Raw genomic sequence first — 13,144 nt, 5'->3', positions numbered from 1 at the left:
ATCCTTAGAGACAAAGTGCTTTACAAAGAGATTTCCAGGACTTAAAAAAAAAAAAGAAATCCTGTTTTGCGTGAAAATGTTACAAACTCCAGTTACCTCAATAAACAACATTAATGTGTTTGGTTTCAGCATTAAAGAACATCGCTGTAATAGCCCTTGACACGACGACCTTTCGACACAGTAAAAACAGCCCAATGCTCAAATCTAGACATTATAACCTGACCAAGGTCGGGTCACCCGAACAACACCAGGTAAACAGGTGAAGTCAGCGTCCATGACCGTGTAACACGCAGGAAGTGCATAACGACGCCCGAAACGGAGACAGTAAAAAGCCAAAACTCCGAGGCAATGAAGCCAACAGAAAAAAAAAAAGAAAAAAGCTTCACTTCCCGACCGTTCAACACTACCGAGGCAGACCTTGGGGAAACGGGGCGCGTCGGGCAAAACACGTCTCCCGGAAAGTCGTCGACACACGTTTTTACGATGACCCGATTAGATAGGGCCAGCTGGAATTACTCTCCGCCGGCTGAAAGAGACGCTGGCTACCCAGAGGAAATAAATGTAGTAAAAAAAAAAACCGAGGAGATAGAAAAGAGGAAGCAGCGTCCGGAAACAGGGCGCCCCAGACGACGCGGTGAACAGCTCGGACGCGATAAACCAAACCGCCAACCGGGAGACAGGAGCGGATTGGCGAGCGGACCAAAGTTAACGAGCCAAACATGCAAATGCACCGAGTCCCATAGAGTTAACAATATACACCTACTTTCGGACGCGAGTTTCATTTGTTTTCCCGTATTCACGTCAAAGGCGCTTCTGGTTGTGGTTTCGCAGGTCAGGAAGTGTCAAGCTGGTTAACAAAGAACACAGCAGGGCATTTGTTATGGCTGTTGGACGTGCGCTTGCTATCTGTGAAGAGCGCGGGTGACTTGTTTACGCTTAATTTTTCTCTCGTCTCGAAAACATAAAATGCTGGTTCGTGTGCGTTGTAAAGGGCAGTCGTATTTTTCGGCGAAAGCAGATAGTACGCGACTGAGAAAAGAAGATAAAGAACGCATTTAGGCACAACATGTTCTAATTTTCGACGATGGTCCCAAGCAGCTCGTAACGAGCAAACCGAAAGAATAGTTGCTTTTTCATCTAGAGATACGCCGCGGTGGCTACGTGGTTTGGGCCCCCGCCAACTAAACAGAACAGTGCGGGATTAAATCCCTACCTCAGCGGCCGCTTTTCTACGGAGGCGAAAAGCACGGTGCATATATATATATATATATATATATATATATATATATATATATATATATATATATATATATATATATATATATATATATATATATATATATATATATATATATATATACACCGGGTGTCCCAGCTAAGTTGAACCAAGGGTTACAAAATATTATATTTGAGGTAGGTCAGTGAAACCAATTGCATACAACTGCCAGCCTGTTTGCGCACTACAGGCGATTTTTTGTTTAGCAATTACTTAATTAGCTAATTATGTTAATTTCTCTAATTTATTAAATATCGGCTTTAGACCACAAATGTGAATAGGAAAGTTGTAGAGCACCTTCAGAAACCCCCATTCCATTAATTGCTATAAAGAAAGTCTCACTTGTTTCTTTTTTTCCGGGCTCAGAAGAAAGCCCGCGAAATACAAATAATACCACGTGACTAGCGCATTTGTGCGCCGCGATTGTGGTGCTCTCAGTCGTGGTTTGAGCGAACGAAATTAGCTGCGGCAGTGACCCGATGGTGCCGTTGCAGCCGCAGGCAGAAATGTTGGCGATGGTTCGAGCGAGCTCGAGCTCGCCCGTCGACACCGCGATTTTGGCCAGGCCTGCGCACCGCAGGAGACTACATCACGACAGGCGGATGGCGATAAAGAACCGGCAAATGAAGGTGGAGCGCTAATTTTAGTCGAGTCACATGATGTCATCTCGTCCTTTACCCAAGCCTTTATGCGCAGATTCAGTGGCTGATACCTTATCGCTCATTTGTTTGTCGTGACGTTCGCTGAAGGGAGAGAAGGAGGCCTTGTTAGAATGTCGGTGGTGTCGGCTCGCCGCTCTCTCTGCTACTGCCCCGTCACGTGGTCCGGCTGTCTGACGCGGGCGAAGAAGCCATCGCAGGCATATCGGTCTGCCGCTTTAACGGGGCCAAGAAGATACGGCCGTAGCTAATTTATTTCGCTCAAACCACGACTGAGAGCACCACAATCGCGGCGCACAAATGCACTAGTCACGTGGTATTATTTGTATTTCGCGGGCTTTCTTCTGAGCCCGGAAAAAAAAGATACACGTGAGATTTTCTTTATCGCAATTAATGGAATGGGGGTTTCTGAAGGTGCTGTACAACTTTCCAATTCACATGTCTGGTCTAAGATGAATATTTCATAAATTACAAAAATTAACATAATTAGCTAATTAAGTAATTGCAAAACAAAAAAATTTCCTGTAGTGCGCAAGGCAACTGCCAGTTGTATGCAACTGGTTTTATTGACCTACCTAAAACCTATTATTTTGTAACCCTTGGTTCAAGTTAGCTGGGACACCCGGTATATATATATATATATTATGGCCGAAACAACATTGCAAACAATGCCTACGCGCCTCATTTATTATTAGTTTATACATAATGAGAGCACTGTTTGAATGAAATGCGAGTTATACTGAATGGTGCTGTCGAACACCCTTGGTTATATGCGTTGGATTACAGTTGTTACTGCTTTTTTAAAGGAATTCTCACGTACGCAGTTTCCTAAAAAAGAAAGAAAAAACGCTGGCGTATTTTATTTATTTTAAAGCGCGGTCATATACGTCGAAGAAGCAAACTTTATGCTAGTCACTTCCCAGGTGGACGTGAGTTGCTGAGGAGGAGGAGAAGGAGGAAAAACTTTTATTCTATATTTCCTTATCTACCGGAGTGGAGCCCTCAGTCCAGGGCTCCATGTGCCGCCTCAATCGTGCAGGCCCACCAGAACAGCTGTCGCTGGTCTTGCGGGTTGGTGCTATTGAAACGGTCTCAGAAAGGAGTAAATGCATGTGAGTCCATAAGTCCGTAGGCCGTAATTAGCCGGCGTTGATCGGTCAGCCAGTGAGTTGCTGAGACGTCCTAATTGTTAGCATGAGACATTTTTTTTCAGATCGCAGTAGAAGTGTTTCGTGCGTAGAATATGGAGTATTAGAAATTGCTGCTGCTTCACATTAAAGTGAATTTCAATATCCCGATATTGAGAAAGCAGTGCTGCAGCAATATATGCGCTTACATGCAAAAAAAAAAATAATAAGATAACTACCATTGATGCACAGCGATGCACTATTTTAACTGCCCGTAACTGATTTATCCATTCAATATGTCTCCCTATTTGGTGAGCACGCTGACATTTATCGCCTTGCCGTTACTTCTCCTAATAAAGTGTTTGAGTCAGTCATCTTTCACTGATCTGCATGTATTTCTCAGTATACTTATTGCTACTTCTAAATCTTAATGAAATGTTTGGACAACAATTAGCAACTAAAAGCGCCAGTTCCGCGATGTGTAATAGAAGAAACTGCACCTGCTGCCCAAAGCGTACAGGAATTATATACGAAAAGCTTATAGCAACGAGGCTTTGTAAAATCTCAGTGAGATTTCAACACACGTCGACATTAAACGTGCATTTTTCTGTTGAAATGCGCTTAGCAAATAGACAGATGTTTCCAAATCAACACGAATGTATAGAAGCCTACAATTCAGGGTGTTGCAAGCAATCATTTCTCCTTTCCGACTACGCAAGCTTTCGCGTGACCATAGTTTTGTGGATTGGAATTGGGACGTTAAATATCACGATTTGGCCCAGATCTTTGCTGGATTACTTATCTTAAATCACTCGTTAGATATAAAAGGTCCAGAGATTATATGAAAGTGCAAATGGCAGAAAAGTAAATGAAAGCGATGCGTTGATATGCTAGGACTTCATAACGCCCTAGTGAAGGTTACGATTTTTTGTGGAGGAGGACGAAAATGGTGTGCGCGTGCACAATAAAATGTTTAAGCAATGGAAGCGCAACTTGAAACTTTTGATGCTTCAATTAAGTGGAACTTTATACGTTACACACTTAGTTATTTTTATTAAGATTTTATTGCTGATCTGCGCGCTATTTCTATTTCTTTGCATAATTATTGGGTATAAAATGCCCTTATATACTCTTGACTTCAAGAAAGTCATTGAGATCCTTCACGCTCAAACTTTCTAAGGAACCCTAGGTAAGGAATACAGTTGTCATTCTAATTATATTAAGGGAGTAATTACTCACTGACATCCACCCAAGCGCAGCCACACGACTACAAAGGAAAGCTATACAGTTTTCTTTAAAATTTCGCAGGCCAGGAAGAAAAATTCTTCCTGGCCAGGGGATCAAAATCGGGACCATCGCCTTACCGAGGCAGTCGCTCTACCAACTTCGCTAACCGGGACGGTCATGGTAGGGTGAGAGCGAATTGATAACCTCCCATACTTACGAGATATATATGCCACGATAGGTTCTCTGAGTGCCCCCAACTGTCGTTGCTCAATGACATCGCCTGCTTTGCTTCATGGCCGTCCCGTTCAAGACGGACGGTCGATTAAAACGGCAATGCCAGCCAGGCGTGAAAGAGAAGAACAGTGAAATACACCACGCATGTACACCACCCGCTCACCCAATCGATCCTGGGCGGCGGGCACGACGTAGTGACCGGCTCGACGCACGAGGGCCCGTAGTTACACGAGCCTCCGCACCACGAGCACTGGTAGCGCTTGTCTCTCGTCAGGCACAGCGAGCAGTCTTGGCGGCCGCCATGGCTACCCAGCAGCAGGCACTTGTACAGCGTCACTGAGCGGATAAATCGCGAATTACGGTAGTCGGTTTCACACGTGACCAACGAGAAGTGGCTGCAGCCGGCCAGCGAGCCTGTCCATGCCACACAGCTCTTTGATAATAGCAGTAGCCAATCTCCGCTTCAAAAAGTGACTACTTTTAATATACAGTTTTCGGGTGTTTACAGATGGTGGCACCACCTCGAAATGGCCGATGAAATCTAGATTATATTGTCGCCATTTCCTGCTGAAAAGCGTTTCCTCTTTGCTCTAAAATCATGTACGGCTGGTACGTCTAAAATTTTCGCTACTTCACCTTTTCAAATGACTTTATTTACAAGCTGGTGTCCCACTTACCAACAATCTCAAAGTTTGAAATTTGGAGGCAGTTTCCGTTAGCGACCGCGGGCGCGCTATATTATCTATCGGAAACACCCGAACTTCGACCAAGTTGCACCGCCACCTTTATATATATGGACGCTAAAGGCAGTTTTTGTCCATACAATGTTTCTGAGCTCTGTCCATATAATGTGTATACTACCGTTTACGACAGTCCGTTTACAATACATGCAAAAATACAACACACGGGTATGATCGCTAACTCTCGTTTCGTTTGAGGGGTTTAACGTCCCAAAGCGACTCAGGCTATGAGAGACGCCTTAGTGGAGGACTCCGGAAATTTCGACCACCTGGAGTTCTTTAACGTGCGTTGACATCGCACTGCACACGGGCGCCTTGATTTTCGCCCTCATCAAATAGCGGCCGCCGAGGCCAGGATTCGATCCCGCCTTCTTGGGAACAGTAGTCGAGTGTCGTAACCATTGCGCGACCTCGGCGGGCGCTATCTCTCACTGACCACCTTGTTCCAACATCGTGCATTCCAACACGAGAATACAGTTTTAGCGTTTGGGCTAATTAAACAGTTAACATCGTTGGTTGCTGTTCAAGCGTCCTGGAGGCTCTTATTTCCAATAGCAACTTACTGCATTATGTAAGCGGTCAAACAAATAAGGTAAAGTGTTTCTTTTCTCCACAGTTGCCTCTCTTCACGAACTTAGTTCTCTTGCCATTCACTGTCTTCTGAAAAGTTTCATTCTATATTAGATTACACCTCTGTTGAACGCTTTCGGGGCTTATTTTTATAAGCGTGACGAATGTCTAAAATAAGCGGAAATAGTGTGCAAGCAGGTAATCTCGCTATATAAGCAGCCTGCGAGACTATCGGTAGCCAATCCAGCGACAAACTCAATAGTGGTGTACATCGTTGTTACAATTTTGTATATCCCTCTTGACAGTACATCATTGTGGTCTGTGTAATTGCGGTTTTATGACTGGGCTATCAACGACCAAAAGCCAGATTTTCTCTACTTGCCTCTACTTATGCAGTCGCTTCAGCATTGCGTCCCTCAATCTGACGTCACTTTGGGACACTAAGCCCCATAACCAGTGACAACCGACAAGCTATTCTTCAGCTAGTTTACCTTCACTAATCTTTTATTTAGCACGTGCGATAATGTGTAGGTAGGGTTTTTTATGTTGTATCATGCGATGATATGCACCATTTCATTGATATGCACCATTTCAGAACTGAAGGTGCCAAGACCGCAGCGTTAGCATAAGTAACTAATGAGAATGCCAAATTAAACATCCTACCTAAAGCGTCACTTTTAGCGTTGTGAGAACGCAAATAAACGTGCTGAGACGTAACCATGCTGTTAAAAAAAGAAAAAAAGGCTTTGAGAATAATTGAATAGTTTTTCAGGCCCGTATGTTGGCAAATCGCGACAACCATAGATGTGTAGCTGCGGAGATACCGCAACCCCGCAGTTTCCAAACAAACGGCCACACGGTGGCGCGACAGTTGTCAAAGGATGACTGCTTCCGAGAAGGATTAAAAAGGTGATCTGTACATGCACGCCTGTATGTATAAATAGCAACTAGCGCCATCTCTTGGTCTCCACTAGCGAACACTGTTAAACACAAAGAGAATATTATAAATTTTGTAATTTGGGGGAAACGAGATTGACCCGAGAAAATCTGCGCGAAAATGGTGGACGGTTTTCCCTCACTGTCGAAAATTCGCACCTGTGAAATTCTTTCTGCACATCCTACTTGGTAAATTGATGAAATGAACACGAGATTCTAAGTTCCCTACGTGTTGAACCACAAGCGTCTAGTGACAGCAGAAATGGCAACTAGCAGCGTTAACCAAATTTGCTCTGTTCGGCTTAGTCTCGAACATTCAATAGCGAAACGTAGGGAGCTAACTCACCATTCGTCTTGTCGATGAAGGTATCTCCATTCCAGAGCACAGTGAGGGATGCCTGCAGCTCTCCTTGCTCGGCTTGGTAGGTGTACTATAAAAAAATAGAAATAGACCCCAAAGAAGATAAATAAGCGCTGCCACATCTACGCGTGCGCCCCTTTCTCCCGCCACCGCATATAGCGAATATCTGTTTAATACGCGCCCATAGTGACAGCTTATATTCGGTGGGCGCTGTAAGGTGCTGTAGTGAATTGAACATAGGGTGATAAAGGCGCACACTCCAAAACAACGTTTATCACTCGTAAATGAAGGTAGGCGTTAGGTTGTCGGGCCGTAACATAATGCTCAAAATAGGGGTAAACATTGCGAAGATGCTTAAGAAAAATTCTACTGTAAGTCTATCCTCAATTAATTAGCCGATGTAACACACAAGCAAGAATCTGTGATGACGGTGCTTCAAAGTGTCCAGCTCAACAACGAGTCTCATTCCCCTTGAACTCCATAATCTGGAGTCGCTGGTAAAGTGTCCAGCTTAACAGCGAGTCTCATTCCCCTTGAACTCCATAATCTGGAGTCGCTGGTAATTAGTGACCTTATATCGGGCCTGGCGAATGTGTAGTCGTTAACCTGCTCCTTACGTCTCTCCCTATATCCCCCGGTTATCTTGGTAAGGATTATGTTTATTTGTGTGTGCGTGCATCTTGTTGCCGCGTGTCCGGAAGGCATGACTCGCTGTTGTGCGCACCTCTAGTTCGTCAGTAAACGGCAGCAAGGCAGCCGCAATGGCCGCCTCTACTAAGTTACAGCCAGCCTGATACTGAATTTCTGCCCTTATTCCTTTGCTGTATACTGTATAGCTGCAACAAACACGCGCGACGATAGCGAAGGCACAGCCGTCGCCTCACTTGCTGCTGCCACACTTGGCGACGCGGGCGACAGATTGACGTGTTTCTCATTAACCGCACACTCTCTCACTCTCCCTGCGTCCGGCTCTGCCGAGGGGTGCCGACGCCACGCGTCGCGGCGTTCCTGTAATTACTGCCGCGACAAAGGGTGAAAGGAAGCAGCCGCCAATCGAAACGACGCCCGTCGTTCATCGCGGACACAAATAAAGCGCTAATGCCCTGCGATCTCGAGCTGCGACAAGCTTTTGCGTTACGCGGTATTTGTGAGGCTCCACCTGACCTCGCAGCTATTTCCCAGCAGTAATAAAATGTAGCGGGGAAAAAAAAAGGCCTACCGCTATAGAGCGGCAGTATAAATGGGGATGAAAAATAAAACACGATTTCTTGAATGCCGCTTGCTTAGAGAAGGCGCAGAGACCTGGATTGGAAACAGTTGAGGATAAAGATCAATAGTGTGCGGCTCGCTGATGACATTGCCTTGCTATGTAACTAAGGGAACTCATTATGAAGGATGTTGATTGTCCTAGGCAGACGGAAGAGAATGACAATGTAAATAAAACGTATTATACAGAAGGCTAAAGTCATGTTCAGGAGCTTTGGAAGAGAAAAGCAGTTTTCGATGAGTAGCGAGATGCTGGAACTGTTAATAGAATACGTCTACTTAGGGTAAGGGATAGGGGATATGTAATGACCGCTGATATGGGGCACAAAATGCAAATTCATCCTCATCCTTATCAGCCTGACTATACCCACTGCAGGGCGAAGGCCTCTCCCATACTCCTCAATCAACCCGGTCCTGTGCCTGCTGCATCCACTTAACCCCTGCGAGCTTCTTAACCTCATCCATCCACCTAAATGTGTGCTTTCCCTAGAAAAGGCAAATTACTAGAGAAATAAGACTGTGTAAGCGCCTTTTCAAAGTACTCTCTGATCATGAACAACTTACCAGCACCCATCAAGAGGAAAGCATGTATCAGCTGTAGCTTACCAGCTCTTTCTTGTGGCTAGAAACTAGGAGGCTAACGACAAAGCGTAGAGCTTTTGGAATGGTAAGTGATAGGTGTAGCATTGAAAGTTTCACCGCATTGAGTCAAGGAACAAAGATGAATTACTGCAATTTTAGTTGCACAAAAGACAAAATGGGCACGAACAGACATGTAGTACGAAGAGAGGATAAACGACAGTCGCTGAAGGTAACACACTCGGTACCAAGGGAAGGCAAGCGTAGCAAGGGGGGGCAGAAAGTTAAATAGGCGGATGAGATTAGGGGGTTTCCGGGAATCAAGTGGATGCAGCTTGCACAGCACCGGATTGGTTAGAGAAACACGAGAGATACATTTGCCCCTTATTGGGTGCAGTCTGGAAGATGATGGTGATGATGATGACGATGATAAAAGCTATAGGTCTACAGAACTATTGTTTGAGTTTTAAGAGGTACTAAAATAGGCACTTGAGATAAACCCATTAGTGCGAGCCAGTCCAGAACTCTACGTACTGATTCCGCCGTGGATTCGTTTTCCTCGCAGGAATCAGCCACGAATATCAGCGACTGCTTTAACTTGGATCAGTAATTATTGTGATTTGTGAAGTTAAAAGAACAAGTACAATTCAATCGCCTCAAAATAAATTTGCATTGGTTAACGTCAACACGCCATTTTTGAAACACCTCTTTCACTAATCGCGACCCTTAACAGACGAGTCATGAGCGGGTTATAATTACGTCATTGTTTTACTGTGCAAATTTGTTGCCCTCACCATTAAGTTTTTTGTTTTTTTTCGATCAGCGCCAACGCCTTCGCTAGCAGCTGCGTGTGCTTAGTGCGAAAAATTGAATTTTTAATGGCCATCAGTATACCTCCGATATGATGCTAGGAATGGAATGTGATACTGCTCTCATACCACTTCCATTGAATTGATACATACGTTTTCTTGAAGTTGCCAAGAGAGTTCAATGACAGGCTAGTACAGTACTGTTAGCAGTCGCATCTATAGCAATAATTTCAGTGTTCCTGCTTCCCGAGCTCACTCAGTCATTCCGTTTTGTTATCAGAACGACTTCTACCGCTGATGTGTCGCTGCCTTCGATACATTGACGCATTGGAATCCTGATCCGAACAATGCTGCCTGAATGTTTGCTTCTCAGAAGCAGCCTCCGCCATCTTTGGATGAACTATTAGTTTTCCATCGCATATCTGCCGATAGGGTCTGTTTAGTGGCCTTTTCTACCCTCTTAGGTGCATGCGGAAGCGGGTGACATACGAGCCCTAAGCATCGTGTCGCGGAGTCAACAAGCAAAGCAGTGCAAATAACGCGTAGCATAGAAAATAGGAGGTTAGGAGAGAGAGAGAAGGGAGGGGGACGGGGTTCTCACTTATTCTTTGGCTGATAGGGGGCAGAATAGCGGCCGACATCAAGAGAGCTGGCCTCGCAGAGCGAGGCCACAAGGGCGCCCCGTGGCGGCGCCCGCGGGCAAGAAGAATGGCTCCCTAACTACATTCTGCGACACAGCGTATCGATTATCCATCGGGCAGCATTTGGGCCCAGCTGTGCTGTGCCCTGAAGCGCGCGTTCGTGGCTAGGCGAATGTGGCAACAGGGACACCCCTCTCCTTACTTTCTCCATCTCTTCTTGCTTAACTCCCTCTTCCCCAGTGTGGCCTGCTTCATCTCTTCGTCTTCCCGCTCACTTCACCTCTCCTTCAGCCTCTTTGTCTTTCCTCCCTGGCACGTTAAGGGTGAGCAGTTACGCGCACTATGTCTGAAGTGCGGGCTGCGGCTGGTGCGACTATAATCGACCCTGGAATTCTTTTTCCCTTCTTGTTCCACCATTCCCTAGCTCTAAATAAATAATTGCTCCCATTTTATTTTAGGGACATGGAAAACGGCGGTTTATATCGCATATTATATTGCCTGAATACATTAATGACGGAAACCGTGTTTACTGAATTTCCAAATTATGCCGATATTTCCTCACCGTTCATTCTAGCAAACCGCCTCAATACACGAAGCTTGGCTACAGAGCCCAGCAGAAATTACACAGGATTAGAACGCATAACAAAGTTTTTTTTATAGCAAAATGAAATAAAATAAGTCTACGGGCCATCTTCCTCAGACATAACCAGTGGCCTCGATTCCCTCTCTTTCTTCAATCTCTGTTTAAAATATCAGCATCGTTTTGTCGCTTTGCGGTTCGCTATAATCAGGTAAACGCTCTTTTGCTCAAGCCAGCCGGGGAAGTTCGTCGACCTTTTCCGTTGGGGACGCCAGCAAACAAATAAAGAGCTTTCTAAGTGGTCGCATTCAAGTGTCTCCTGTTCATCCCTATACTCCCGAGAGAGATGCTTTCCTCAAAAGGAACGCCAGTTCGGCACTCCATCGCGAGAACTTCTCTCCGAAGGAGACACCGGTGTTTCCCGAGAGAACAGCTTTAGCTTTACACTGCACTTAACTAACCCCATCAGAGCAGTCCGCTGATCTCCTTAGCGTACTCTGTTACGGACCCGGCTGTGATACAGCGCGAGAAAACGAGATGCAAGCCAGGAGTGCTTCGTCGGGCGCTGAATGCCCCCGACTGTGCACAAGAGGGAAGTAAAGGAAGAGAGAAAAAGGGCCAAAAGGCGAAGGAGCGTCCTGGCGTGTCTGGCATTTTCATAAGCGGAATAAACGCGAAGTAACAGTAGCGATGATACAGACCAAAAATATGCACAAAAAAAAAAAAAGACTCTGAACAACCTTTCCGTTAGCGCAAGCCGGCCCATCCATAGCTCAACCCCTTCTTTGATACTTCACGGGGAGTGTAGGGGTCGTTAGGCGTCGCGCTTCGTCGCAAACATGTAGGCAGCCACCCGTTAGTGGCGTTGCAGTCGATGACTCTGGCGTACAGCTGTCGCCTTCATTACGATGACCTTTTCGCTGTTCCGCACATTTTTTTGTTCTTCTCGTTCGTAGTTACGTGGCACTGAAAGTAGCGTGCTTATTTGACGTAAGACGCGCTCAATGCAGACCCTCTCAAGCTGCACTTGCGAAACGCGATTCCCTTTTTTGAGATCGCGCAAGGAAAGCCATTTTTCAAAACCGGGGCTTCCAGCGAGGAGTGTCTTCTCCCTCCTTTTTGTTCATTTGCGGGAGCACATATAGCAGTGCCCTCGGTGTTCCAAAATTATCTCCTACTTCGATTGGCGCTTCCACGCTGTAAGCATTGCTAACGCTAGGGCGTTTTCCCTTCAACATCTAGCGTGATCGCGTTAGGAAACGCAAGTGGCATAATGTATTGCTCAAAAGCTGCGTCATTAAACACAGCGATTGAAATTAACCTTTCAATATCTGAGAGTTTCGCATGCAGTCAGCGAATTTCGTGCTGCGCTATGGTAGGCACTCATATTCAGCATAACTGCTGGTACCAGGTGACGCTGAAGCATTCTGGAATGCTTCCCTTACTCTTGAGTAAATTGTAATGGCTTGAGCGTCAACAAAAACCAAATGATCAGACATCGGTAAAAATGCAGCGCATTTCGTTGCTTATGATCTATCTTGCTATGGTTGCGCATTATTTCGTGCGTCCGTTGACATGCATGCATGCTTGCTTGCCTGCTTGAACGCGCGCGCGCGCGTGTGTTGAGATGTGTGTGTGTGTGTGTGTGTGTGTGTGTGTGTGTGTGTGTGTGTGTGTGTGTGTGTGTGTGTGTGTGTGTGTGTGTGTGTGTGTGTGTGTGTGTGTGTGTGTGTGTGTGTGTGTGTGTGTGTGTGTGTGTGTGTGTGTGTGTGTGTGTGTGTGTGTGTGTGTGTGTGTGTGTGTGTGTGTGTGTGTGTGTGTGTGTGTGTGTGTGTGTGTGTGTGTGTGTGTGTGTGTGTGTGTGTGTGTGTGTGTGTGTGTGTGTGTGTGTGTGTGTGTGTGTGTGTGTGTGTGTGTGTGTGTGTGTGTGTGTGTGTGTGTGTGTGTGTGTGTGTGTGTGTGTGTGTGTGTGTGTGTGTGTGTGTGTGTGTGTGTGTGTGTGTGTGTGTGTGTGTGTGTGTGTGTGTGTGTGTGTGTGTGTGTGTGTGTGTGTGTGTGTGTGTGTGTGTGTGTGTGTGTGTGTGTGTGTGTGTGTGTGTGTGTGTGTGTGTGTGTGTGTGTGTGTGTGTGTGTGTGTGT

The 13,144-nt window shown here is 45.7% G+C and overlaps 1 protein-coding gene across 1 annotated transcript in view; it reads right to left on the bottom strand.

Annotated features, from left to right (window-relative positions):
* LOC146208335 (plexin-B-like) overlaps positions 1 to 13,144 on the bottom strand; it is a 115,744-nt gene that overhangs the window by 54,070 nt on the left and 48,530 nt on the right. Inside the window, exons 13-14 of the mRNA XM_084592785.1 lie at positions 7,116 to 7,200; positions 4,687 to 4,859 (exon numbers count right to left, since the gene is read on the bottom strand). Of these exons, the coding sequence (XP_084448911.1) occupies positions 4,687 to 4,859; positions 7,116 to 7,200 (258 nt within the window). The remainder of the gene's footprint in view (positions 1 to 4,686; positions 4,860 to 7,115; positions 7,201 to 13,144) is intronic.

Source organism: Amblyomma maculatum, chromosome 1 (assembly GCF_055883805.1).
Source record: "Amblyomma maculatum isolate TAMU_Amacu chromosome 1, ASM5588380v1, whole genome shotgun sequence".
Classification (NCBI taxonomy): Eukaryota; Metazoa; Arthropoda; class Arachnida; order Ixodida; family Ixodidae; genus Amblyomma; species Amblyomma maculatum.
The sequence above is the reverse complement of the archived record's forward strand: the minus strand, read 5'-3'. Positions and strand labels throughout refer to the sequence as shown.